The following is a 25,037-nucleotide window of genomic DNA, read 5'->3' as shown; positions in this document are numbered from 1 at the left end:
ACTGGATTTCCTGCAACCCCCATCAGAATTGGAATGGCTTAGAAAAAATGTATTTTAAGTACTGAGCCAACTATAGTAATATCAAGTTCCAATTAGCACATCTTAGTCCACCTTTGATTTCACCCTCTATCAGAGAAAGAAAAACTTATTTCTCTCCATCTCCAAAAAAACAGCAGGTGTTTTTCACACTACAAATTTCCCTTCCTGATAGGGCAGTTAAATAGTGATTAGAATTTGCAACTTACTCGAACCAAAATCACCTTTATTCTTAGAATCTGTTCCCTTTCTGAAGGATTTTGTTTACTTTACAGGGAACATGTTCTAACATGTGAGAAATGCAAAAGCAGAAGCAGCCAAAATTCAAGTCCCACTCTACCCTGCTTAAGTGTCTGAGGTCCATTTGCAATAAAGACTGGTAAGGTTAATTACAAAAAAGAAAATAACAGACTTGGTTGATTTATTTAATTTCAACTGAAGTCTAACACTATAAGACCCATGCTGCTCCAATTTCCCTTTCAGAGAGTTTCTGAGAAATACATAATCTTAAACTTGATAGACTGAAAATGGAGAATTCTGAACAAATGAACCAAGTGCTAAACAACTGCTAATTAAAGCACAATAGATGTGTTACTATTCTTTTAATTAGTTCTTAGATAAAACTTGATGAGGTAGGGCCTCCTAGGTGGCGCAGCAGGTTGAGCACAGCACTGTGAAGCTGTCCGCAGCCTCTGTAGCGCAGGTTCGATTCCCAACCCGCCAGGCTGATACACACATGGCGCGGCAGACCTCTCCTGTCTTGCCTGCTGCTCCCCTCAGCAGTGATTTTTGGTCCTTCTGCCTGTTCTGTTCCCCACTCTGTCTCTGGTGAATTCTCTCACCCTCCCGCCCCTCTGGCCTGCACCCCAGTTCTGGTATAAATAAAATAAATCTTAAAAAAAAAAAACAAAACTTGATGAGGTAAACAAATAAGGTGATGTCTTATTCTTCATGACTCACTGTGACACTCTCACATCCTCTTTCTCACTACTACCTCTGCTTCTGAACTTGTTTTAGATAACAAGTTGTCAAAAGTTGAGAAAGCAGTTTCCTGTCAAATGAATCAGAAATAAATCACTGGAAAACCAGCCTGGTTGGAACCAGAGGAGATGCTGACAATGAATTACTCTACTTTACTCAAGACTCCAGTTACTGTTCATTTTACCTCAAGGAGGAATAAGTGAGCCTCATGGGCTGTCTTTCCTCCGCTCCACTCCCTGAGAGTCCCAGGACAGTCTCCTGCTGTTTCTGGAGCAGAATGAAATGGAGCTCACACAGGTGTGTGAAGTCCCTTCTCTCAGCTCACAACCACTCCCTACATTCACGTCTGAGATGAGAGACCTCTTGTCTCACCTACTTAGTCATCCTTTCTGGCACAACCTTACCTCATCTACCCTTTATGTCACTAATCACAGCCTTGTATGTGCTTACAATTGCATGTCTATGGCTTTCCGCATGCTTAAATGGGGCTCTTCGTAGTGTTTTCCAAGGATATAGATTCATTCCTAACTTACTTTTAACTCAGGGAATACTGTAAGGCCAGCAGGATAGAAATCCTTCAACTTCCTCCTCCCCCACACCCCCACCCCCACCTCTGCATCCCACCCTTTCCCATTCTCTTGTTTCAGCAGAAAAGGAGTCACTCCAGGATTCTCTCCAGCAGCACTTAAGGTCTTAGGCTACCCTGATTCACAGAGACCTTGTTCTATCACATTCTTTCTGCTCTGGAGCTTCAACCTCTCCTCCAAGACCTCTTACCCTTCCACCCCACAAATGAACATGCTCAAGTCTCTCCCTTAACATAACTGATTAACTCAGTCATCAAATATTTACTGAGCACCTATGTGCCAAGAGCCGGTTTCCACCCTGGAGATAAAGTAGCTGAATAAAATGAAATCCCTGCCCTCCTGCAACTTACTTTCTAGTGGGGAAAAAAACAAAGAGACAAAGATAGGAATATTCTGTTTCTTTCTCTCTTTCATGTCACTCAGGCAGACTTAAAGGAGCAGTGTACACTGCCTGCAACTTCTACTCACCCCTCCCTTCTTGGATTCCTGACTCCAGTCCCGATCCCCAATACCACTGAAATCACTCAGGCAGAGGTCTCTACCAATGACCTTCTCTGCTCATACATCTCAATGGCATGTCTCAGGTCACTCTTAAGAACACCAGGAGAGAAATCCTTCAACATCAACCCTAGTTTAACGGGTTAAACGCCTTACAACAGCAGGCTCTTCTTCAAATCCTATTTGCTTTGCTCCTCTCCTTTTTGGTGACACATACCTCTAACCACTTTTTCTCAAGTTTCTTTCCTTTGGCTTCCCCCTTAAATGGCAATGTTTCCTGAAGCTCTGTTCTAAAGGTTCTTCTTACCCAATGTGCTCTCCTCAGACCAGCTCTCAGCCATGCCATTGGGTTCCACTGTTAATGGTGGCCGCTCAGGAACACTGAATATCTATCCTCAGGACATTCCTTTCTAAAGAACTCCAAATACACAGAGCCAACTGCCTGCTGTGGATCCATGCATCTCCACTTGCACGGACCAAAGATCTCTCAAACTCAGTAACACTGCGTTTACCTCCTCCCATACATAAAACTGTTCTTCTTCTATTCCTTATATCGGGAAATGGTGCCATCTTTCTTTCTTTTTTTTTTTTTTTTAAGATTTATTTATTTATTTATACAAGAACCAGGGTACAGGCCAGATGCACGGGAGGGTGAGAGGATCCATCAGAGACAGAGCAGGGAACAGAACAGGCAGACTGACGAAATACACTGCTGAGGCAAGACATGAGAGGCGAGCGGGCGAGACATGAGAGGTCTGCTGCACCACGCGGGATTCTCGCCAGCCGGTTGGGATTGAACCCGCGCTGCAGAGGCTGCGGGCAGCTTCACAGCGCGGCACTCAACCGCCTGCACCACTAGGGGAGGCATGAATGGTGCCATCTTTCTCTGAAGATACCTAACCAGAAAGCAAGGCATCTCCCTAGGTGGTTTCATCACATCATATGCCCTCCTCCTTGTCCATCACTAGTCTCATCAATTCTGCTTCCTTAAATAGCTCTTTACATTCCCTCTTCCCTAATCTTCCTGCAGGGACCACTCACTCATTTCAGTTGTCTCCTTATAAAAAAAAGTTTCTGAAACCTATTTTGCCCTCTTACCCTGTTCATACCTATTTAGGGCTATTTTGCATTGAATTCTAAGGGAATGGTGCCCCTTGGTTATGTGACACAGGAACCTAAAATAGTCCTTTACTAGGTGATCCCTGCCAATAAAGATGTAATCCACTACTGCTCATAATTCCTCAATGACTCTGCATGACCTATAAAGTCTTTCACATGAAGAAATTAATGGGGGATGTAGGGTGTATAAGAGGTAGAACCTGAACCAACCAGTCACTAGGGGAAAATGTTTTTTTCACCCTAAATTTTAAGGTTAAATTTTATCTCAGATTTTCAATTCTGCATTACAATATATTCATGTTTTAATATAGCAATACTATTCCCCCAAATTTAATTAAATTGATACTCCAAGATGTAACACATCACCCCAGAGCTTTGAGTTCCCCTGGCACCCCCACATAAACCTCTACTGGTAAGCAAGGACCTGTAAGATCAAATTTAAGATTCTAAGGCCCACTCATGCCACATTTAAATCCTGCCTACCTATCCAGGCTTATTAGATATACTGAACTTACACTTTATGTGCTGGCTCTTACTAAATCATCGTAATTCCTCAAACATGGTACAATAATTCACAAATCCATGCCTTTCTCCAAAGCTTTAGTATCTTCCTCCTTTGTCTGTCTCTCCATCTAACTTTTTTTTTTTTTTTAAAGATTTTATTTATTGGGCCTCCCCTGGTGGCGCAGCGGTTGAGCACAGGGCTGCGAAGCTGCCCGCAGCCTCTGCAGCGCCGGTTCAATCCCCGGCTGCCGGCGAGGGTCCCACATGGCACACAGACCTCTCCTGCCGCGCCCGCTGCTCCCCTCAACAGTGCATTTCATCAGTCTGCCTGTTCTGTTCCCCGCTCTGGCTCTGACGATTTCTCTTACCTTCCTGCGCTTCTGACTGTACCCAGTGCTTGTATAAATAAATAATAAAAAAAAAAAAATCTTAAAAAAAAAAAAGATTACTAAAGATTTTATTTATTTATGCATACAAGAGCTGGATGCAGACCAGAGATGCGGGGTGTAAGAGGACTCACCAGAGACAGAGTGGGGAGCAGAACAGTCAGATCTACTGAAATACACTGCTGAGGGGAGCAGCGGGCAAGGCAGGAGAGGTCTGCTGTGCCATGTGGGTTTCTCCCTGGTCAGCTGGGAATTGAAACAGCACTGCAGAGGCTGTGGACAGCTTCACAGCGCTGTGCTCAACCCGCTGCGCCACTGGGAAGGCCCCATCTCCATCAAACTCTTAATCAAACCTCTAAGTCCAAGTGACACTATTCTGGAGGAATCTTCCCAGAGTTCTACATGTATACATGTACTAATGCCCTTCCTTATTCGTTCACTCTCAGGATGTGTATATGCTTTTTTTATGGCACTTACTACTGTGCAATAAATAGGTACTGCTTGCAATATCTTATCTCTGCAAAAAACTACCAAAAAACTATGGTCATGTCTTATCCCTTCCAATAAGTCATCTTACTAAAAATTATTTTTTTAATTTCATCTATTTCCTTCCATTTACTCCTTAACCCATTATAATCTTCTGATCCCTACAAGGCTGCATTAAAACCACTTATTAAATTCATAATGCACTTTGTTGCTAAACCCATCCTACCCTTGCCATTCTTGTATTTGCAGCAATATTTGATCATTTCCTCTTTTGTCTTTTTAACCCTCTCTCTCTCCTTCCCCCCATTCTCCAAATTGTCCTTCTATGGTTTCACTGCTAAACCTCCAGTCTCTTCTTAGACATCTTTACAGGCTTTTTTTCCCTCCTCTCAAGTTAGCAGTCCTTGGAGGTCTGTCTGAGATACTCCTCTGTTCACTGTAAACTCTCTTTGGGGCCTCCCTGGTGGCGCGAACAGTTAAGACGCAATCTATGAAGCTGTCTGCAGCATGAGTTTGATCCCCGGCCGGCCAGGGAACAACCCACATGGCGTAGCAGACCTCTCCGGACTCGCCCGCTGCTCCCCTCAGAAGTGTACTTCAGTTAATCGGCCTGTTCTGTTCCCCACTCTGTCTCTGGTGAATCCTCTCACCCCCACACCTCTGGCCTGTACCCCAGTCTTGTATGCATAAATAAATAAATCTTTAAAAAAAAAAAAAAGGGCCTCCCCTGGTGGCACAGCGGATGAGCGCTGGGCTGCAAAGCTGCCCACAGCCTCTGCAGTGCCAGTTTGATTCCCGGCCGCCAGCGAGGGTCCCGCATGGCGCGCAGACCTCTCCTGCCGCGCCCACTGCTCCCCTCAGCAGTGTACTTAAGTCCTTCTGCCTGCTCTGCTTCCCGCTCTGGCTCTGGTGAATTCTCTCACCCTCCCACGCTTCTGACTGTACCCAGTGCTTGTATAAATAAATAAATCTTAAAAAAAAAAAAAAAAAAAAAAAACAACCAACCTCTTTCCAGGGTGAACGTAACTATTCTCATGGCTTTAACTATCATCCTGTTTTAGATAAGGCTGGAAACCGAATGTGGGTCCATACTTAGTTTACATACTCTATTCACCAGTCACAACTTCTGCCTTGGTGGAAGTTCTGGGAATATAAAATAACATAGCAACACAGTGGCATAAGACTAACACTTACTATGCACCAGGCACTGTTCTAATCACTATACTTTTATGTATTAATTAAGTACATCAATCCTGTAAGGTAGACACTATTATTACCCTAATTTTACAGATATGGAAACTGAGGCAACTGGAAAGAGGGGACAGGGAATATAGGGAAAAATCCCCACATCTAATGAAATAACATCTCTTTTTTTTATAACTGTTAAGGAAAGACGTAAAATAATTAAATCAAATTCAGGATTCTGAGCAATTTACTTCATCTTCAATGATCTTCTGTTAATTAACATTCACTAATCATCTTAATCATGTTTTCACTATCATTATGATTTTAATCATGCTTCTTTCCCTCTTTACTGAAATAGGATATATTAATTATTAAGATGCTTTACAAGCTCTTTTTCTTAGTCACAAAGATAACCTTTAAGTTCATAATAGACAAAAGGAATATTTAAGAATTTTTTCTATTGAAAAATTACATAAATTAGTGTTTGAACATTATCTAGAATATAGGTTCTAAAATAGATAACTGAGAGATAATCAGTAAAATCTAAATAAAAATGCTCTGTGTGTACAGTTGGCTATGTTATGGGTGGCCCATGAATGTTGCCAGAAGTCTAGTTAGCCACACTGTTTGCTTAAACTAGGACAAGCCGACCAAAGGTCTGACTTAGTTCAACAAACCCAATATTTACCATATAGTTCACCTACCCCAGATTCCAACATTTTGCAAAAGATATAATGTGGTCAAGAAAAGATGTTGGAAAACCAGGCATGTAGAATATTGAATCTTCCTGAACCAGGACTAACCAGTTAAACTAAATAAAGTTTGCTAATAATATTTGGTCTACAGAAAAACCCACTGAATCAACTGACACCTCAGGTCAGGCCCTGTGGGTAACTCATTTGGTTAAGGTAGGGAAGAAGAGGATCACAGCGTGGGCCAAGCACAAGGAAACACAGGGAACATGCAGGGAGCAGAGGCCCTCGGCGCAGGGCTCCGACGCTCATTCCAGCACTGGAGAGGGTGTGGAGCTGTGTCTTCTGTCAGTATCTGCACAGTAAATGAGCACAGCAGCCAGGGAGGCTGATGAAATGGAAAACTGTCACTCATACATCATCCAACTATAAAAGTCACATGGAAAATCAGAGGGCACAGAGAAGTAGATGAGGAAAACAAAGGAAAAACAAACACTAGAAAGCAACTAAAAGTCAGGAAACATCATTGGCACTGGAAGTAGGAAGGAGCATGATGAATCCAAGGAAGAGGAAAATAAACCTCACCTCCCCACCAGGTTACGGTTCAAATGAAATCTCCCCATGAGCTGGTCCCTGACTACCCTAATTTAAATTGTACCATTTACCCTGTCCCAGTATTCTCTATTCCTCTACATTAGTTTCTCCACTGAAAGTTTTATCACCTGACAGACAATATATATTACTTATTAAATTTCTGTCTATTCGTGCAGAATGTAAGTCCCTTTAAGGACACGGATTTTTGTTACTTTAACCACTGCTAGACTGCCTGGACATTTCTGGCATATAGGTGACACTCAATATATAGCAGCTAAATAAATAAAAAAGGAAAGAAAGATAGGAGAGCGGGAAAAGAAAGGCAAGAGGGAGGAAAAGATAGAGAAAAAGAGTCTGTCAACACGGCCAAAACACAGAGGGAGAGCAGATGAGAGGACAGGCGTTGTAGACAGACCACGGAGCTTGAATTTATTAAAAAGACACTACATCGAAGGGCTGGTTTTAAGGAAGCAGCATGATCTAATTTGTAGTTTAAAAAGCTCACAGTGCTATGTGGCAAAATGAGAAAGAAGAAAGCAGGGACACTAAGTAAGGAGTTAGTGAGCTTGAGATGAGGTAAAGGCAAGGCAATGATTGGCAGTGATTAGTGATGGCAAGAATCAGACTTAGGATATTTCTCAAGGTCACACCAAAAACACTGGATGGACTACATATGGAGCATTTGATGAAGAGGACATGTCAACTATCAATATTTTGTTTCTCACCTCCAAAGCTACCTTCATTGCCTGTTCTGTGAAAATTAAAATGAACCCTTTAAGTATCTGTCCTTTGCCTGATGGTAATTAAGCTTTCTCTGTAAGGGATATTGGATAGACAGTGCAAGATGAAGGGGCCTTTCTTTCTAGTTCCAGCATGCTCCTCTTTGCAGGATAAATAGAATGCCAGGAATTTCAGTATTTCTAATGCCCTATTCCAGTATTTCTAATGATGAGCCAATTTATTTTAAGATCTTTTCTAATTTGAGACAGTTGTGAAGTCAACTGGTGTAAGCTCATGAAACTTTTCATAATTATTATTCTTATATGAGGATATGGACATGGGCACTTAATTCTGTTCACTCATCCTTTTTTGGATACTAATATCATACCGCTTTGAGTATAACAATATTAGAATCTACTTTAATACATGATAAAGAAGGGACCGCCTCATTATTCTTTCTAAACTTTTCAACTATCTAAAACATTTTTTTTAAGATTTATTTATGCATACCAGTATTGGGGTGTAAGCCAGAGGTGTGAAGGGTTAAAGGATTCACCAGAAAGAGTAGGCAGCAGATAGCTCTGTCTTTAATCCCTGCACCACCACAGAGGCCCTAAAACATTTATTCTTCCATATGAACACAGATCATTTTATCTAATTCATCACCCCAAAAAGAATTCTCCATTGGAATTGCAATTCATTTCCATTAAATTTATATATTTTATGTGTGTGTGTGTGTGTGTGTATTTTATTCTTCCCATCCAGGAACATAGTATATATTTCCATAATTTTATTTTTTTTTTTTTTTAAACATTTTTTTTTTATAGAGGCATGTTTTATTTATTTATTTGTTTGTTTGTTTTTTTTTTTTTTTTTTTTTTTTTTAAATGACTATTTTTTTTTTTTTTTTTTTTTTAAGATTTATTTATTTATTCATACAAGCACTGGGTACAGTCAGAAGTGCGGGAGGGTGAGAGAATTCACCAGAGCCAGAGCGGGGAGCAGAGCAGGCAGAAGGGCCGAAGTACACTGCTGAGGGGAGCAGCGGGCGGCAGGAGAGGTCTGCGCGCCATGTGGGACCCTCCTCTGGTGGCCGGGGAGCAGCCGGGGATCGAACCGGCGCTGTAGAGGCTGCGGGCAGCTTCGCAACCCAGCGCTCAACCGCTGCGCTATCAGGGAGGCCCTGTTTGTTTGTTTTGTTTATACATGCACTGGGTACAGTCAGAAGCACGGGAGGGTGAGAGAATTCACCAGAGCCAGAGTGGGGAGCAGAGCAGGCAGAAGGACCAAAGTACACTGCTGAGGGGAGCAGCGGGCGGCAGGAGAGGTTTGCGCGCCATGTGGGACCCTCCTCCGGTGGCCGGGGAGCAGCCGGGGATCGAACCGGCGCCGCAGAGGCCGCGGGCAGCTTCGCAACCCAGCGCTCAACCGCTGCGCCACCGGGGAGGCCCTATATTTCCATAATTTTAGATCCTGCTTTAACATCCTAGGAGTACTTTGATCAGAGTGGAGTCTGTGGGTGATATAATCTCTGAATCCTTACATATGCACATAGAGCTTTCTTTTCTCTGAAAGGCAAATACTATCTAAACTGCAGATAGGATTCATGGCACATATAACATTTCTCCTGAATGTTTCTTACACCATCATCAAAGCTGTAGCACTGCAAATGAGAGCAATCTGTTTTGTTGTGGTTGTGGTAGCTTTATCTTTATCTTTTTATTGAGGGGCACACGGGTTGTTTTTTTTTCCCCCTTTATCACTGAATTCAGGAATGTTATTGAAATATGCCTAGGTCTGTGCCTGTTTCCATCAATCTTACCTGGAACACAGTGAACTCATTCAACCTGCAGTCTTTTCTAATTTGCAATCTTTTTTCAGCTCAAAGAATCTGTCTTCTATTACTTATTTCTCCTTCTAAAATTCTTATTTGCATTTTGGGTTTTCTGGGCGAATCCTCCAAATCTTTTAACTTTACTTTTGTGATTCCCATTCTAACTCTTGGTGTGTTTTTTTTTTTTTTTTTAAAGATTTATTTATTTATTTATACAAGCACTGGGTACAGTCAGAAGCGCGGGAGGGTGAGAGAATTCACCAGAGCCAGAGCAGGGAGCAGAACAGGCAGAAGGACTGAAGTACACTGCTGAGGGGAGCAGCGGGCGGCAGAAGAGGTCTGCGCGCCATGTGGGACCCTCCTCCAGTGGCCGGGGAGCAGCCGGGGATAGAACCGGCGCTGCAGAGGCTGCGGGTAGCTTCACAACCCAGTGCTCAACAGCTGCGCCACCGAGGAGGCCCTAAATTAGTATTTTTAAAACCCCAACAGCTATTTACTGAGAAGTTACTAAAGTGAATGTTCCTTGAAATCAAGGAATCTACTTTTCACACATCATCTCTCAATAGATCTTGTAAATATATGCGTGCAATACATCTTAACTAATATACTGATGTCTTACAAGGGAAACTTACAAGTTCCAAAAGGCAGAGACTTATCACTTACACCCAGGAAACTGACAAGTTTAACTGAGGAGTCAAAAATAAGGTAAATGAATCAATAAACAGTGGCCAGTTCAGTGTTACTATGTTACTGAATGCAACAATAGTCTAAAAATAGAAGAAATTAACATAGAATAAAGCAGTCAGCTTGTTTCATGAGGAGGGAGGCATTAGCCCAGCCATAAACAGAGTTAAGTTTTAATAGGAGAGGGCTGCCGGTTGAGCGCTGGGTTGCGAAGCTGCCCGCAGCCTCTGCAGCGCAGGTTCGATCCCCGGCTGCTCCCCGGCCACCGGAGGAGGGTCCCACATGGCGCGCAGACCTCTCCTGCCGCCCGCTGCTCCCCTCAGCAGTGTACTTCGGTCCTTCTGCCTGCTCTGCTCCCCACTCTGGCTCTGGTGAATTCTCTCACCCTCCCGCGCTTCTGACTGTACCCAGTGCATGTATAAACAAAACAAAAACAAACAAACAAATAAATAAATAAAATAAAACATGCCTCTATTAAAAAAAAATTAAAAAAAAAAGTTTTAATAGGAGAAAAGGCAGTTCTGACACAAAAAATAGTCACTGCAAAGGCACAGTGAGTAAAATGAGCCTGTCAGGAAAAGAAGTGAGGAAACCAGTCTGTCAGACATTAGTAGGACAGGCAGGTTGATGACAGAGTTGCGATTCATTTGCTGACTGGGCAATATCAACAATCACTTACACTAAAGGATGCTGCATACTGTCCTCATGCAGCTTACAAGTGGAGCTAAGACTACTTAAGCAAAGGATAATTCCACAACTTCAAGATACCTGAAAAATAACTATAACATATGGGTAACATTGAAGACCAGAGCTCAGAGAACCAACAAATGAGGAAGCTGTCTTTTTTAACAGGAAGTTCATCTTCTAGCATTTCCCTTGGTCTGTTTGAAGAAAACAAGCAAAGAACTATGAGAGGAAAACACATACTAATGCTCTTTCAACATGCTTAATTTAAAAAAGAAAATATCTCCAAGCTAGAGAGGAAGTCCAAAAAGTAAGAATGGCAATTCTTTAAAATTTTAAGACAGCATATTTACATTAGCCTTTTCCTTGTTTACTAAACAAGAAACTATCAGAAGCTTCTACCTAACAATTCCTGCTGGGTCATTTTTTTTTTTTTTTTTAAGATTTGATTTTATTTAGTTACGCATACAAGAGCTGGGGGATGAGAGGATTCACCAGTGACAAAGTAGGGAACAGAACAGGCAGATCCATTAAAATACACTGCTGAGGGGAGCAGCGGGCAAGACAGGAGAGGTCTGGTGCGGTATGTGGGTCAGCTCCCCGGTGGGGTGGAGGGTGGGAATCCATGTCATATTATAGTGGCTACTGATAGCTTCATAGTGCTGAGACTTAACCCCCTGAGGCACCAGGGAGGCCCCTTGCTGATTTCATCTTTATAAAGAAGACTTTAGTGACAAGACTGGTCAGTACCATGAAACACATTTATGCCTAATCTGAGTTAAAACCTACAAGTTTGAGTCTCTGAATAACTTGAGACAACATAATCCAAGGTCCCTAAAAATGAAGAAAAAAGTCACATAGATGTTTTAACTCATCCCTAGAAGCAACAGTCCCTTGAAAATAGAAATATTAGAGCACTATTCCTTCACAAGAAAATAACTCCAAGAAAAATCAATTGTAATACATGTCATTTACATAAATACATTAATTTCATAATTTAACATTAAAATATCCCGGGGGGGGGGGGGACACACTGAAAATCTTTTGAACCAGATTGTAACCACAATCATGTGTCAATAGTCCAGAAGATCAAATTCAGTGAAGATCTTTCCAAGGTGCCAGACCTGTGGATTTCACTTAGGGCTGTCCAATACATTAGGTATTGTCCATCCAAAATATTAATGTTTTCCTCCTGGGTTTCCCTTTCCAGCTTTTATATCCCCATGTCAATTCATGGAAGAAAAATTAATTTCATATAAAAATATAAATACTTTAGATTATTTTTCACTTTATAGGTAGTCTTATGGGATTTTACCTAACATTTTTTGTTCTTTTAAGAAATAAAGAAGTTCCGTCTTACCAGAAGTTAAGCTGGCATGAGGAAACTTCTCCAAATATAGCTCAGAGTGTTAGCCTCTCTGGTCCTGGCAAAGCAAGGTCAAAAATAGCCAACTTCACTCCAAGTTCTATTTCTCTGAGAATAGGTAGAAACTCCCATTCTTTTCCCTCAAGGGAGCCCTAACTCCAAAATTCTGCCTTCTCCAAAGGCAGAAACTGTATCCTCAGCAAAGTAGGGCCCATGAGTTAAGATGGAAACGAATTTTGGTGAAATTATTTGAATCATATTCAGGGAGATGGAGGTAGACAGCAGTATGGAGTCTGGGGTGGGGTTTGGAGGAAAGCAACACCAGCACACTGTATTTTCAGTCTTCCTATTTTTTATAACAGGTCCCTACCAAATGGAAATCACACAACCATCTTTAGAAGTTGTCAGGATTAGAAGCACATTTCAAAGACTTCATAGAGTAAGCAGCAAAAACAGTACTTGTCCCCAGTTCAAAAGACTCTGCAGTCCAGCTTTCTTTCCCCTTTCATTGTTGAGAACGTTACATTACTGCAGGGAGAAGGGGGTGATCAGGCCATGCCCAACAACAGGGTGGAACGTGGCACACACTATGTTCCACTCAGGGTTCAGTTGCTTGTTGCTACTTCTGTTCCCTCATCATCAAGATAACAGAAGCTATTTATTCAGCGCCGACCTACCAGTCAGACAGAGCAGAGAAAGTGCTAGGCACAGGGCTTGTTAAATAATACATAATTGATGGCTACTTTTACAGAGAACTTCTTAAGTGAATTTAGGAAAGGCTGGCTTCTTAGAGGAAACTGAGTGGAAGAGAAACCAGGCGGAAACCAGGCAGTAAAAAGGGGAAGAACAAGTCAGAGTGGGCATTTTTCTGAGAAAGGCAACATGTACAAGGTATGGAAGTGAAAAAGCACAGAGCAGTCAAGGAAATGCAAGCATTCACAAGGCTGGGGAGCAGAGGATAAATACAAAAGGGGTAGAGGAATAAGGCTAGAAGTGAAGGCAGGTCTTGGTACATAAAGAGTGCTTTGTTTTTTTTTAAGATTTATTTATTTATGCATACAAGAACTGGGGTGTAAGCCAGAGGGTTGGGGCGGGAGGTGTTTGAGAGGATTCACCAGAGACAGAGTGGGGAGCAGAACAGGCAGATCGACCAAAACACACTGCTAAGGGAAGCAGCAGGCGAGTCAGGAGAGGTCTGCTGCGCCATGTGGGTAGCTCTCTGGCTGGGGATCGAACTCGTGCTGCAGTAGCTGCAAATAGCTTCATAGGTTGCGTCTTAACCCTTTGCACCCTCAGGGAGGCCCAGGAGTGCTTTGATTTTTATGCCATGGATAAAAGTCAATGAAAGATTTTAAACAAGAAAAAGGGTATGATTACATCTGTGCTTCAGAATGATCATTCCACCGCAGCCTGAAGAAGGAGGGACTGTGGACTGAGAGAAGAGAAGGGAGAGAGGCAGTTTAGTTAGGATACCACACCCCCTCAAAGAGAGATAAAAGCTGAACAAAGACTGAAACAAAGTGAATAGACGGGAGGAGGGAGCAGGATCAATGAACTTAAGAGAACCACTGGAAGGACAAACCCAAGTTTTTGATGTGGGCAAATGGACAGTCTAAAGTAGGGAATCTGTTTAGTGAATGGAGAGAGACTGAAAAGGAGTATAGTACAGTGCTGGGCTTCCTAAGTGACAGCTAGGAATTGGGGGACCAATGGCATGTCTGGAGCAGAGACTCAGGGCTCCAGACACAGACTAAGGAGCCAAGGTAGGGCCATGAGATTACTCAGCAAACTGGATGTGATGTGAGATGACGGATCATGACAAATATATGTAATACCCGTAACAGGAAGGAGCTAGCAAAAGGAAGCCCAGGAGAGAGCGTAAGAAGAAACAATAAGGGAGCTGGAGGGAAACATGCCATCAAATCTAAGGAAGGAGAAAGCTTTATAGAGATAATGATCCTCAGTATCCAATGCCACAGAAAGGTGCTGGAGCCCGTGAGTACTTTTCAGTCTGAAATCAGAATCATTGGTGGCCTTGGAGAAGGCTTTTTCAGAGACTTGATAAGGCAGAAGCAATGCACTGAGGAGTGAGCAAAGGTAAGAAATAAGATAAAGGAAATGTAGGCTACACCTCTGAGGATCTCTCAGAGGGAAAGAATGTGAACACAGGAGAGCGAGCAGATTCCAATGCCAGAGAGTAGGAAGCTGCTTTTATTTCTTTGAGATGAGAAATTTCAGCATGTTATAGGCTTAAGAGAAGGAGCTGAGAGGCAGGTGTTAAGTGAGACTGAAAATGAGAGAAGGGGACAAATGCAAGAAGACTGTGACTGAATAGATCAATTCCTGAAATGAGATCTCAAGACCCCAGAGAAGGGATGAGACTCAGAAGACAGTCAGATGGGCACAGTGTAGATGAGGAAGGGAAGATTTCTTTCTCTGAGCAAAGAAGGAAAGAGGATAAGGGTGGGAATGATTAGATAAGTCTCTGAAGGAGTCTGGCTCTCCTTACAAGCTAGGGAAAATGAAAGGGGGTAACACATACACTTGGTTCTTAACTTCGCTTTATATTCCTCTTCAAGAAACTGGTGAAAGGGCCTCCCTGGTGGCACAGCGGTTGAGCACTGGGTTGTGAAGCTGCCCGCCACTGCAGCGCTGGTTCGATCCCCGGCTGCTCCCCAGCCACCAAAGGAGGGTCCCACATGACCTGCAGACCTCTCCTGCCGCCCGCTGCTCCCCTCAGCAGTGTACTTCGGTCCTTCTGCCTGCTCTGCTCCCCGCTCTGGCTCTGGTGAATTCTCTCACCCTCCTGAACTTCTGACTGTACCCAGTGCTTGTACGTATAAATTAAATAAATAAAATCTTTAAAAAAAAAAAGAAAAGAAACTGGTGAAAGCTATGGACTCTGCTCCCAAAAAGGCACATAAGCACTCACATTCAAAATTCTGTACACAATTTCAGAGTTTCCAGGTCTGCTGAAGTCAATCCACGTATCCATAGATTCTGTCCCATGTGACACCATGGAATTCCAAAAAATAACCTTTCAGAACCAATTCTGTTCACAGGAAAACATCCACACAGGAAAGCAACTTATTTCTTATAAGCACAAAAGTATGAAAACTCTATTTAAACCTCTATGACATAACCAGTCACCAAAAAGAGATGGATTACTTGATGTGCACAAAAGCACTGACTTAGACTCTAGGGATAAGGACATAGAAAACCATCCCCACCTTTAGGAAACCTATAATGGAAAGGCAATGAGCGACAAAACCTTAGATTCAGCAAGAGCTGAAGTATTTTTAAAAGATTAAAGAGCAACCTAGAGCTAAAGGGAGACAAAAATCAGATCCTTGGGTCTGAAGATAGAGGACAGACGATAGCTGGTGGTAGGTGCAACTCACAGGAAAAGAGGATATAAGAAAATTTTTGAAGGAAGAATCAAAAAATCTGTTCACTAAGGATAAGTCAAAAACCATTTGAAAGTTTTGAGGATCCACATTTGCCTTTTCATAGCTTGGAGATGTTTGAGTCCCAAAAACCATACTTAAATTTCAGAGCCCTTTGACAGAAATCTGCAGGTTTAGAAATGATTACATGCCAGATGTCACTATGAAAAAAACAGCTTCTCTTTTTTGTTCAAGCCAACCACCTGCAATGACCCAACATGTGCTGCACTAAGGGTAGAAGGTACCCACAGGAGCAACTCATGAAGTTAGGTCTTACTTTTAAAATTGATATACACACAGATTGATTCCATTCATCACTTCATATGCAACCAGAGTCTACTAAGTAACACAGATACTAAAAACAGCCAAGTCACCATGCATCTGTTCACTATCAGAAACAGTAAAGATTATGTGTACTCAACCCCTCCGTCCACGCTACATACTAGGGCTAGCTTTTCTCCTCTTATCTCATTATAACTCTAATGAGGCTGTCATTCATTTTTTGAGAGTTGAGGAAATTAAAACCAAAAAGGTACGCAGTCTGTTCAAGGTCACAAGGTAATAAATGACAGGTCAGGACTTAGACTCACACCCACCAGATGCCAAAACCAGTGCTTCTCAAATGATTACACAACCGCTTCATACCAAAAATCAAATTCCCAAGACAGAGAGACTTTGTTTCAATTCAAATCAAATTGAAGTGAGCAAAAATTTATTGCACTCCTAAAACAAGAGGGAAAGAGTTGGGTACTTATTTGAAGTTTCAGCTGTGAATGACTTCTGTCGGAGCTTACACTGAGTTGAAAGGAGAAACAATTTAAATAATTACAAAACATAAGATTGGCAAAAAACGATGCCAAGTACAAGTACTCTAGGGTTTAAAGTGAGAGAGTTTGCCGTGGTCAAAGCGAGGTTTATAAAAAAGGTAGTACTTCAACTGAACTCAAAGAAATATAAGAAGTTGTGCAAACAAGCAGGAAGGAATATTTCAAAGAGTAATCCTGAATTAATCATGAGAAGGACCAAGGGAGAACTGCAGTAATAATACCACACATACAGGGATATGGTCCTTTTTAGCCAATCACCTGAACTTTCAGCTCTTAGGTGCTAACCCTGCGCTAATACGGGCCAGGAAAGAAAGTAGTAACCGATGGTTGGGCTGAGAGTGAAAAGTTAATGATTTATCTTATTCAGCTCAATGCTATGGGGCTGTCAAATAAGAATAATTTTTCAAGATACACACCAGAACTAGGGTGTCCAAACAAGCTCTTACCTTTTACAGTAAAGCCGATTACTCCTCCAACAAATTTGCCTGTCATGCCTCCTCTAAAACTGCCCTCAAAATCAGTTTACGGTCATTCTAATTTTTTGGAGAGTCATAACTAAAACCAATTTTTTTTTTTTTTTTTCGTATGATCTTTTTTTTTTTTTTTTTTAAGATTTATTTATCTATACAAGCACTGGGTACAGTCAGAAGGGCGGGGGGGGGGGGGGTGAGAGACTTCACCAGAGCCAGAGCAGGGAGTGGGGAGCAGAGCAGGCAGGACCGAAGTACACTGCTGAGGGGAGCAGTGGGCGGCAGGAGAGGTCTGCGTGCCATGCGGGATCCTCCTCCAGTGGCCTCCAGTGGCCTGGGAGGACCCTCCTCCAGTGGCCGGGGAGCAGCCGGGGATCGAACCGGCGCTGCAGAGGCTGCGGGCAGCCTCGCAACCCAACGCTCAACCGCTGCGCCACCGGGGAGGCCCTAAAACCAATTTTTAATCACTCTAATCTTCTCAGTCACAACTAGCTTGGGCTCCAAAAAAGATCAACCCATTTTTCTCTATTTCAGTCTAAATAACCTACAGAATGAAAGTCTACCTGCAAAGAATTAAAATTTGCCACCATGAGAATTTTCAAAAGAACGTGCCAGGCGCCCAGGAAGCAATTCCTAAAGATGAGTTCCAACAGATACATGCAAGTTTTAAAGGGTAGATGATGCCAGGTTTTGGTTATTTAAAAATGCACACCTGACTTTCCTTAATACTTATCACTTCAGGTGTGACAAATGTTTTCCTAATTTTCTGATAAGGGCGTATGCTATGCACTCATGACTATGCTATGCATTTTGGGGGGAGTGGCCCACTTTCCAACTGTAGGTGAAGTGAGAAAATTTATTAGCTTTCTGGTGGTGTCATTCTACTTGCCTGCCTCTGAGACTGTGAAATACAATTTCCATGCAGCCTCTTTCCATCTTCCTCTTCAACTCCCCCCACTCTTTCCCATTCCTAAAAGGCGAGAGACTTCAACTCCTAGGAAGCAGTCCGCCCCGATCCCTACGCCTTCAAGGTGGACTCTGTGCCAAGCTGTAAGGACCACAGAGATGTGTTAACGAAATGCACAGGAGAAAGGGAGGATGTGACTGTGCTGTAGTTATGCTCAAAGAGGTGGGCAAACGAGGACCCCAGTGTCATCTTAAATACCTTTCCAGTCGCCATCTCTGGACTCAGACACTGGAAAATTTGAGCTCCAGATGTATGGGATTTACGACTTCTTTCTTATCTTCACTCTTAGGACTGAACTGTACAAGCCAAATCAGTCTTCTCTACTAGCCAATCTTGTCTTATATATGAGTGTTCTGCTCTTTCTTTTTCACAATGACAAAACACACAGTTCCCTCTTTTCTTAGAAGGCAGTCTCTATACAGAACTCATCATGGTCTCTTGTACCGTTTGGTTGGTTTTTGTTGTTATTGTTTGTTCGTTTTAAAGATTTTATTTATTTATTTTTTCTTGCACAGAAGAACTGGGTGTAGGCCAGAGATGCAGGGGAGTAAGAGGATTCACCAGAGACAGAATGGGGATTAGAACAGGTGGATTTACTGAACTACACTGCTAACAAGAGCAGCAGGCAAGATAGGAGAGGTCTGCTGCGCCATGTGGGGTCAGTTCCCTGGCTAGGGATCAAACTCAGGCCACCACAGAGGGCCATCGAGGTGGTAGCACTGAGACTTAACTCCTAGGCCACCAGGGAGGCCCCTTGGTTGATATTTTTAAGTGATTTCTCTATCAGACTTGAAGCCTCCGTCAAAGCTAACTTATTACCTCATTCACTTCTACATATCTCTAGCACACAGTAGGCATAAAATAAGTGTCTCCTGGGTCAAATACATGAATGATAGATTTGAAAGACATTTCAGAAAGAGAGTCAACAGGACTGTTTGGAATTGTGGCACATAACTGGTTTGTAGCATATCCTTAGAATAAAAATTAGAGTTAATAGCTTGTGCAATAGCAGTAAAGATATTCAAATCATTCGATGGTAACAGGTGCCATAATTACATGGCAGCTTGAGATAATGGCACTTATTACATAAGCAACTTTACACAAAACCTTTAACTTTCCCCTTCGGTTAAACCAACAAAATAGAAAAGGTAGGACAGGTGATAACGCTACCTATTCTACCTAATCACAAAGTTGTAGTAAAGCTCAAATGACTTAATGTATAAAATCATTACAGAAATATAATGTATTAGCAGGCAAATTTAAACAAATAATTTTCATCATTAGTGTTACTTTATGTGCGCACACGATCTAAAATGTATGACTAAAGTTCAGAAAACAGAGCTTATTGTCAAACAGATAATTAATATACGATTAATATAATAATAAATGTGGGTCATGAAAAAAATTCCAAACATGGGAATACTGTTAGAAACAAACCTCTTACTGAATTTACCTCTAGGAAAGCTCATCATTATGTGCAAGCTCAATTTTAAATAACTCTCCAGACAGTATCCAGCTGTTCTTTTTGGTGCAAGAAGCAGGAGGTTTTCACCACCAAGTCCAGGGTGACCTGCCTGAGGCACCAAACACAGCACCAAGCTCTGCAACACACGCTCTGCGGCAAACATCCCAAGGAGGCACAAACCTACATTTCAGCACAGAGTTGGCTGATCTGTGACCAAAGCCTGCAGCTAAAAATACAGGCAAGCACAAAGAAAATTCTTTAACAGTATACAGCTCAGGCTATTACTATAATTAGGATCAACTACAGCCTGAACCTAAAATATGAAAATCAAGAAATGAGTGCACCAGAGCCGGTGGTATGTGATATAGACAGTTAATTTAACAAAAAAAAAAAAAAAGAGAGAGAGAGAAAGAGACCAGTAACTTGTCAGATCAGTAACTATGGAGAAAATGTAAAACAAACAAAAAAGGTTCATTTGAAATATGCTGCAAACACCACAAATAACACCATGCTACAGATCTGGGGACTGCTGGGCTGTTTTAACTTTATTTGGATTTCTACAAAATGTCTTATCTACTTCTGCAATCAACCATCCTCTACATGAGACAAGAGAGAAAGACAGATGGCCAAGCTGTTGACGCTGCAGACGCAGACTCAAGGTTTTTCAACTATATTTGTTCAAGTTGTCCATTGCTAAACAATGAAATATAGACTAGAATAATACAGATCTACAAGGAACCAGTTCAAACTAAGTCACGTGCCAAAAAAATCCTGCAGTCGAAAGCAAACCCTGCATCTGTACTTAAAATGTTTAAGCTTGATTCCAGTTTGTAGGAGTTTCACACTTTTCTGAAGGAAAGAAAGGTGAGCTAATCTGTGTGAGTCCTAGAAATAGTTCCTCAGAATCATCTCTAGAAACACCCAGAGAAGTAAACAATAATCAGCTGAAAGCAGATATAGCAAGAATAAGGAGCTTCCAGGATTTCCCTCTCTGTGTAAAAGCAATCAACTCCTATTTTTAATCTTGCTCTGACGCAAACATCGAGCCAAACCTCTCTTTCTGGCTAATCATAGATCGCTAACTTGTTACTATAAAGTCAGTTTAAAGTCAGATTAGAATGGAAGTCATCGCAGATTTAATGACTGCTTGAGTCTAGAAGAATAAGGTATCTTGAGAAACAGAACCTGTGTTCATGCCCTGAACACTTCACAAGAACAAATTCATCCACCACCAAGGGTTCTGGGGACTGGCCAAAGAGTAACTTCCCAAACTGATTAATTGAAAAATAATACGTTGGTAATTAAGTTCAAATGAAAACAACACCTTCCTATACATTGGGAAAATCTAACAGGGTTATTAAAAATAATTATTTCCTTCCATGCCCAACTGGATTTAAATACTCAACTCTACTTCTGGCTTTTCACTGTATCTATCATATTGGGGAGGGCAGGGAAGGGCGATAAAGCCTCCACAAGTAAACAAAAAAGTCAGAACTCTCCTGGGAACTTGTCCACATTCTTCTTTTCCAATCAACAATTTTTAATCCACTTGAAAAAATGCTCGTGAAGAGGGCCTCTGGCAAAGAACTCAGCAAGAATATGCAACTCTGGGGACACGGCTATAGTCCTGACATCAAGCTTGGAGAAAATGCTGCTTTTGTCTCAGAGGCAGCCGGGGATGAAAACAGGAACTTTATGGAGAACTGATCGCAACTGCAGAGAAGCCCGATCACATGCCCACAACAGAGATCGTTTCTCTCATTGTTGTCCAAGGGACTTCTCCAATAATAGTGGCTTGTTTGAGGCCTTTATTCGAATTCTGAAAATAAATCCAGCCCTCCTCGTACCAACCCGTCGTCAAAAGAAAGAGGGTGCTGGGCAGGATCTGCCTGTAACCCGCAGCCACCTCTCTTCCCTCTTCACCCCAAAGGTGACCAGATGCGGAAAATTCAGGCCAAAGGCGGTCGGGGGAGGGGAGGGGAGGCGAGGGGAGGGGAGGGGGTGGCGGGCGCCGCCGCCAGTGACAAGGCTGGTCCCAGCCCGGCCCCGGGTGCCTCTCCCCGGACGAAGGCCACAGCTTCGGCCCCTCGGCGGCCCCCTCCCCGCTTCCCCCGCACTCCTGTCACCGGGGAGGCACCTCGCATTGTTACCGGGAGAAGAAACGCTGCGGATTTCCCGTGGTCTGTCTCCGAGGGGGCGGGGGGCAGCGCGGGCGAGGGGCGCCCCTCGCAGAGGACAGCGCGGGGCGCAGGTTGTCAGCGCCCCGCTCGCGGGCGCACCCCCCCCACACCGTGTCCAGCCAGCCTCCCGGGCTGAGGCCGGAGAGAGCAGCTTTGTCTCAGGTTTTGGGGGGCAGGGAGAGCAGATGCCGCCCGGGCCCGGGGGGGGACTCGCCCCCAAGCCCTGGCTGAACCCGCGCCCGGAAAACACAATGAAGGCGAGGACCCCACCGGGCGGGCGGGCGGGCGGGGGGACAGCCCTCCCGGGAGCGGCGGGGCCCCGAGTCCGTCTCCCGCGCGCGCTCGGCCCCGGGGCGCGGGGTCCGGGTCGCTCCCGCCCGCGCCGGCCGCGGCTCCTACCCTCCGAGAGCTCCAGCTCCAGCTCCGCCAGCTGCGCCCGCACCTCGGGCGGCAGCGCCGCCACCGCGGCCGGCGCGGGCTCCAGGCCTCGCTCCGCCATCCCGGCTCCGCCAGCCGCGCTCCGGAAGACGAGAGAGGGGGCCGCGGGAGGGACGGCTGACGCGGCCCACACCCCAGCTACAGAATCCGGCTCCGGCCGCCGAGCGCCGCCAGCGCCGCCGTCGCAGCCGCCGCCGCCATGAGCGCGGGTCACGTGACGGCGAAGCCCCGCCCCGGGCGGAAGACGCGCCGCCCCCGCGCCGGCCCGGCCCGCACGCCCGCGCGGACGGCGCCCCCTGCCGGCAGCTTCCGGGGCGACGCGCCCCGGCCCGCCGCCCTGTTCTCCGGCGCGAAGTTGGGCTCTGGGTGGTGTCAGCGCGGGTTGGTACGGTTTGCCTTTTAGAAACGCACGAGCAAGGCGTCTTCCTGGGTCCCGGGTCTTAATTTTCCTGTTCCCTTCGCTTGGTAATGTATGATTTTGTCTTATCTGTGCCTCCGTTTCCCCCTGATTGACACCTGCCCATTTACAAGGACCTGATCGCAGGCCACTGCTTGTTTGGGCTTTGCTGCCCCATCTGCCAGTTTTGTTTCTACCTCCTTCTAGCTTAAGACAGGAGAGGGAGAATCTGTCCTCCTGCCTAGGTTTCTAACTACTGGCAACAAGGGAACTTAACTTAGTCTTGTCTTTTTATCACCTTCAGTGTATTACCTAATATGCGTTTCGAAAATATTATTACTGTAATCCAGTATAAAGGAGACTGCAAAGCTTTGCGTGTATTTTCCAGGAACCACTGAGAAGATGCTTTATATTGTCATTCATATTCTTCCTTTGAATTTTTAGGGCCCCCCCCCTGGTGGCGCAAGGGGTTAAGCCCCGCTCTGGCCAGGGGGCAACCCACATGGCCCAGCAGACCTCTCCTGTCTCCCCTCAGCAGTGTATTTCAGTCAGTCTGCCTGTTCTTTTCCCCACTGTCTCTGGTGAATCCTGTCACCCCCACCCACAACTCTGGCCTGTACCCCAGCTCTTGTATGCATTAATAAATAAATCCTTACCAAAAGAAATAGTATTGAATTTTTTGATAATCTAATGCCATTGGCAGGAATATGGATGGAGCTAGAAGGGATTATGCTGAGTGAAACAAATCAAAAGGAAAAATAATATTGGATGGGTTCATTTATAGGAGGAATACAGAGGAACAAAATAAGGGATCAGGGAAAAAATAACAATCTAAAAAAAGACACGACATAACTAAACAAAAATAATCAGACAACTACAAATCAGAGACGCTGCAGGGGAGGGGGAGGGGAGGGAGCAAAACGCGGGTGGGAGGAGCACAAGGGACTAAGGTGATGGTGCACGGGTGAATTAGGGGTGGACATTTTATGGGGACTAAACCTGATATAAAATATATACAAATAAAGAAATTAATTATAAAAATAGTATTGCATTTTTTTAATGTCAAATCCCCTATTTGAGGAATTTCAATGTTTGCACTTCACTTCCATGCTGATACGAAATCGGTCCTTTAAGAGAACAAGGTACAGTATCTGTTCAGTGTTTTGTCATTCATGGGATAGAAAGGAGAGAGAAAAAATTTTAAATTGAGAAAAGAATTTTACCTTGAAAAAGGGTGGTGACATCATGGCTGATTGAGGGGTGGACTTTGAAATTTCCTTATAACTAAAATGTATGGAGAATCTATGAGAATATAAGCATCTGCCTCCTCTATTTTACCCAGTATCGTTGCAGTTTTTGTTTTTTTAAAAGGCTTATTTTATTTATGCATAGAAGAACTGGGGTGTAGGCCAGAGGAGGATGAGAGGGTTTACCAGAGACAGAGTGGGGAGCAGAACAGGCAGACTGACTGAAATACACTGCTGAGGGGAGCAGTGGCCAAGACAGGAGAGTTCTGCTATGCCATATGTGGGTCAGCTTGCTGGCCGGGGACTGAATTCAGGCCGCAGCAGTGAGAGTGCTGAGATTTCATGAGATTTAACCTGTAGGCCACCAGGGGTTGATGAGTGTGAGTTAGACTATTGGATGGAGAGATACAGCTTAACCATCTGCGTTGCTCCAGGCGAAACCCAACCAACCACAAGGCCATACACCGATAGTTGGTCAGTCCACAAGTGAGCCCAACCCAGTCAATGTGTTAGTATGCATGCACACCAAGGGGTACCCCAGGACCCTCAAACTCACACTGTAAAGGGATACAGCCAGCTATGTGCATAAAGATAAAGCATATTTAGCATAAACAAAAGTTAATGATTTGGGCCTCCCCTGGTGGTGTAGCGGTTGAGCGCTGGGCTGCGAAGCTGCCCGCAGCCTCTGCAGTGCCGGTTTGATCCCCGGCCACCAGCGAAGGTCCCACATGGCACGACAGACGTCTCCTGCCACGCCCACTGCTCCCCTCAGCAGTGTACTTTGTCAGTCTGCCTGTTCTGTTCCCTGCTCTGGCTCTGGTGAATTCTCTCACCCTCCCGCGTTTCTGACTGTACCCAGTACTTGTATAAATAAATCTTAAAAACAAAACAAAACAAAACAGAAGGGGGTGAAAAGGGTCAGGTGAGTCTGGGACCAAAGGAGCAAAATCAAAGTACAAGTCAAGATAATGGCTGCCCATTGTCAGCCTCCCCACATGTCTCTCAACCACCTGTTTGCTCCAAGTTCCCCAAGTCCCTGGTGCAAGTCCAAAGCTGAGATAGAAGGGAGCATTTCTTCTCCACGTCTCCCCCTCAAGATCAATTGCCTTCTGTGTTAGATAATTTCACCTGGCCACTCAGCTCTGTCCATCGTTGTGGGGCAGGGAAAATGGTACTTCCCTTTTATGGAGATGTTACAAAGGCACATGAGCGAAAAATGGGTGTCATTTAAAGCTACTCATTTT

At 43.9% G+C, this 25,037-nt stretch overlaps 1 protein-coding gene across 2 annotated transcripts in view; it reads right to left on the bottom strand.

The window, feature by feature from the left end:
- Nucleotides 1-22,246, bottom strand: part of DIP2B (disco interacting protein 2 homolog B) — a gene marked incomplete at both ends in the record, with an annotated part of 180,658 nt that extends 158,412 nt beyond the window's left edge. Inside the window, one exon of one of the 2 annotated variants that reach the window (XM_084256214.1) lies at nucleotides 22,111-22,246. In XM_084256214.1, the coding sequence (XP_084112340.1) occupies nucleotides 22,111-22,210 (100 nt within the window). The remainder of the gene's footprint in view (nucleotides 1-22,110) is intronic. The other variant, XM_084256213.1, reaches the window with a different exon arrangement.
- Nucleotides 22,247-25,037: the final 2,791 nt, after the last annotated feature.

The sequence above is a fragment of the Talpa europaea genome (genome assembly GCF_964194135.1).
Source record: "Talpa europaea genome assembly, chromosome: 15".
Classification (NCBI taxonomy): domain Eukaryota; kingdom Metazoa; phylum Chordata; class Mammalia; order Eulipotyphla; family Talpidae; genus Talpa; species Talpa europaea.
Note: the sequence above shows the minus strand (reverse complement) of the source record. Positions and strands in the feature narration are given on the sequence as shown.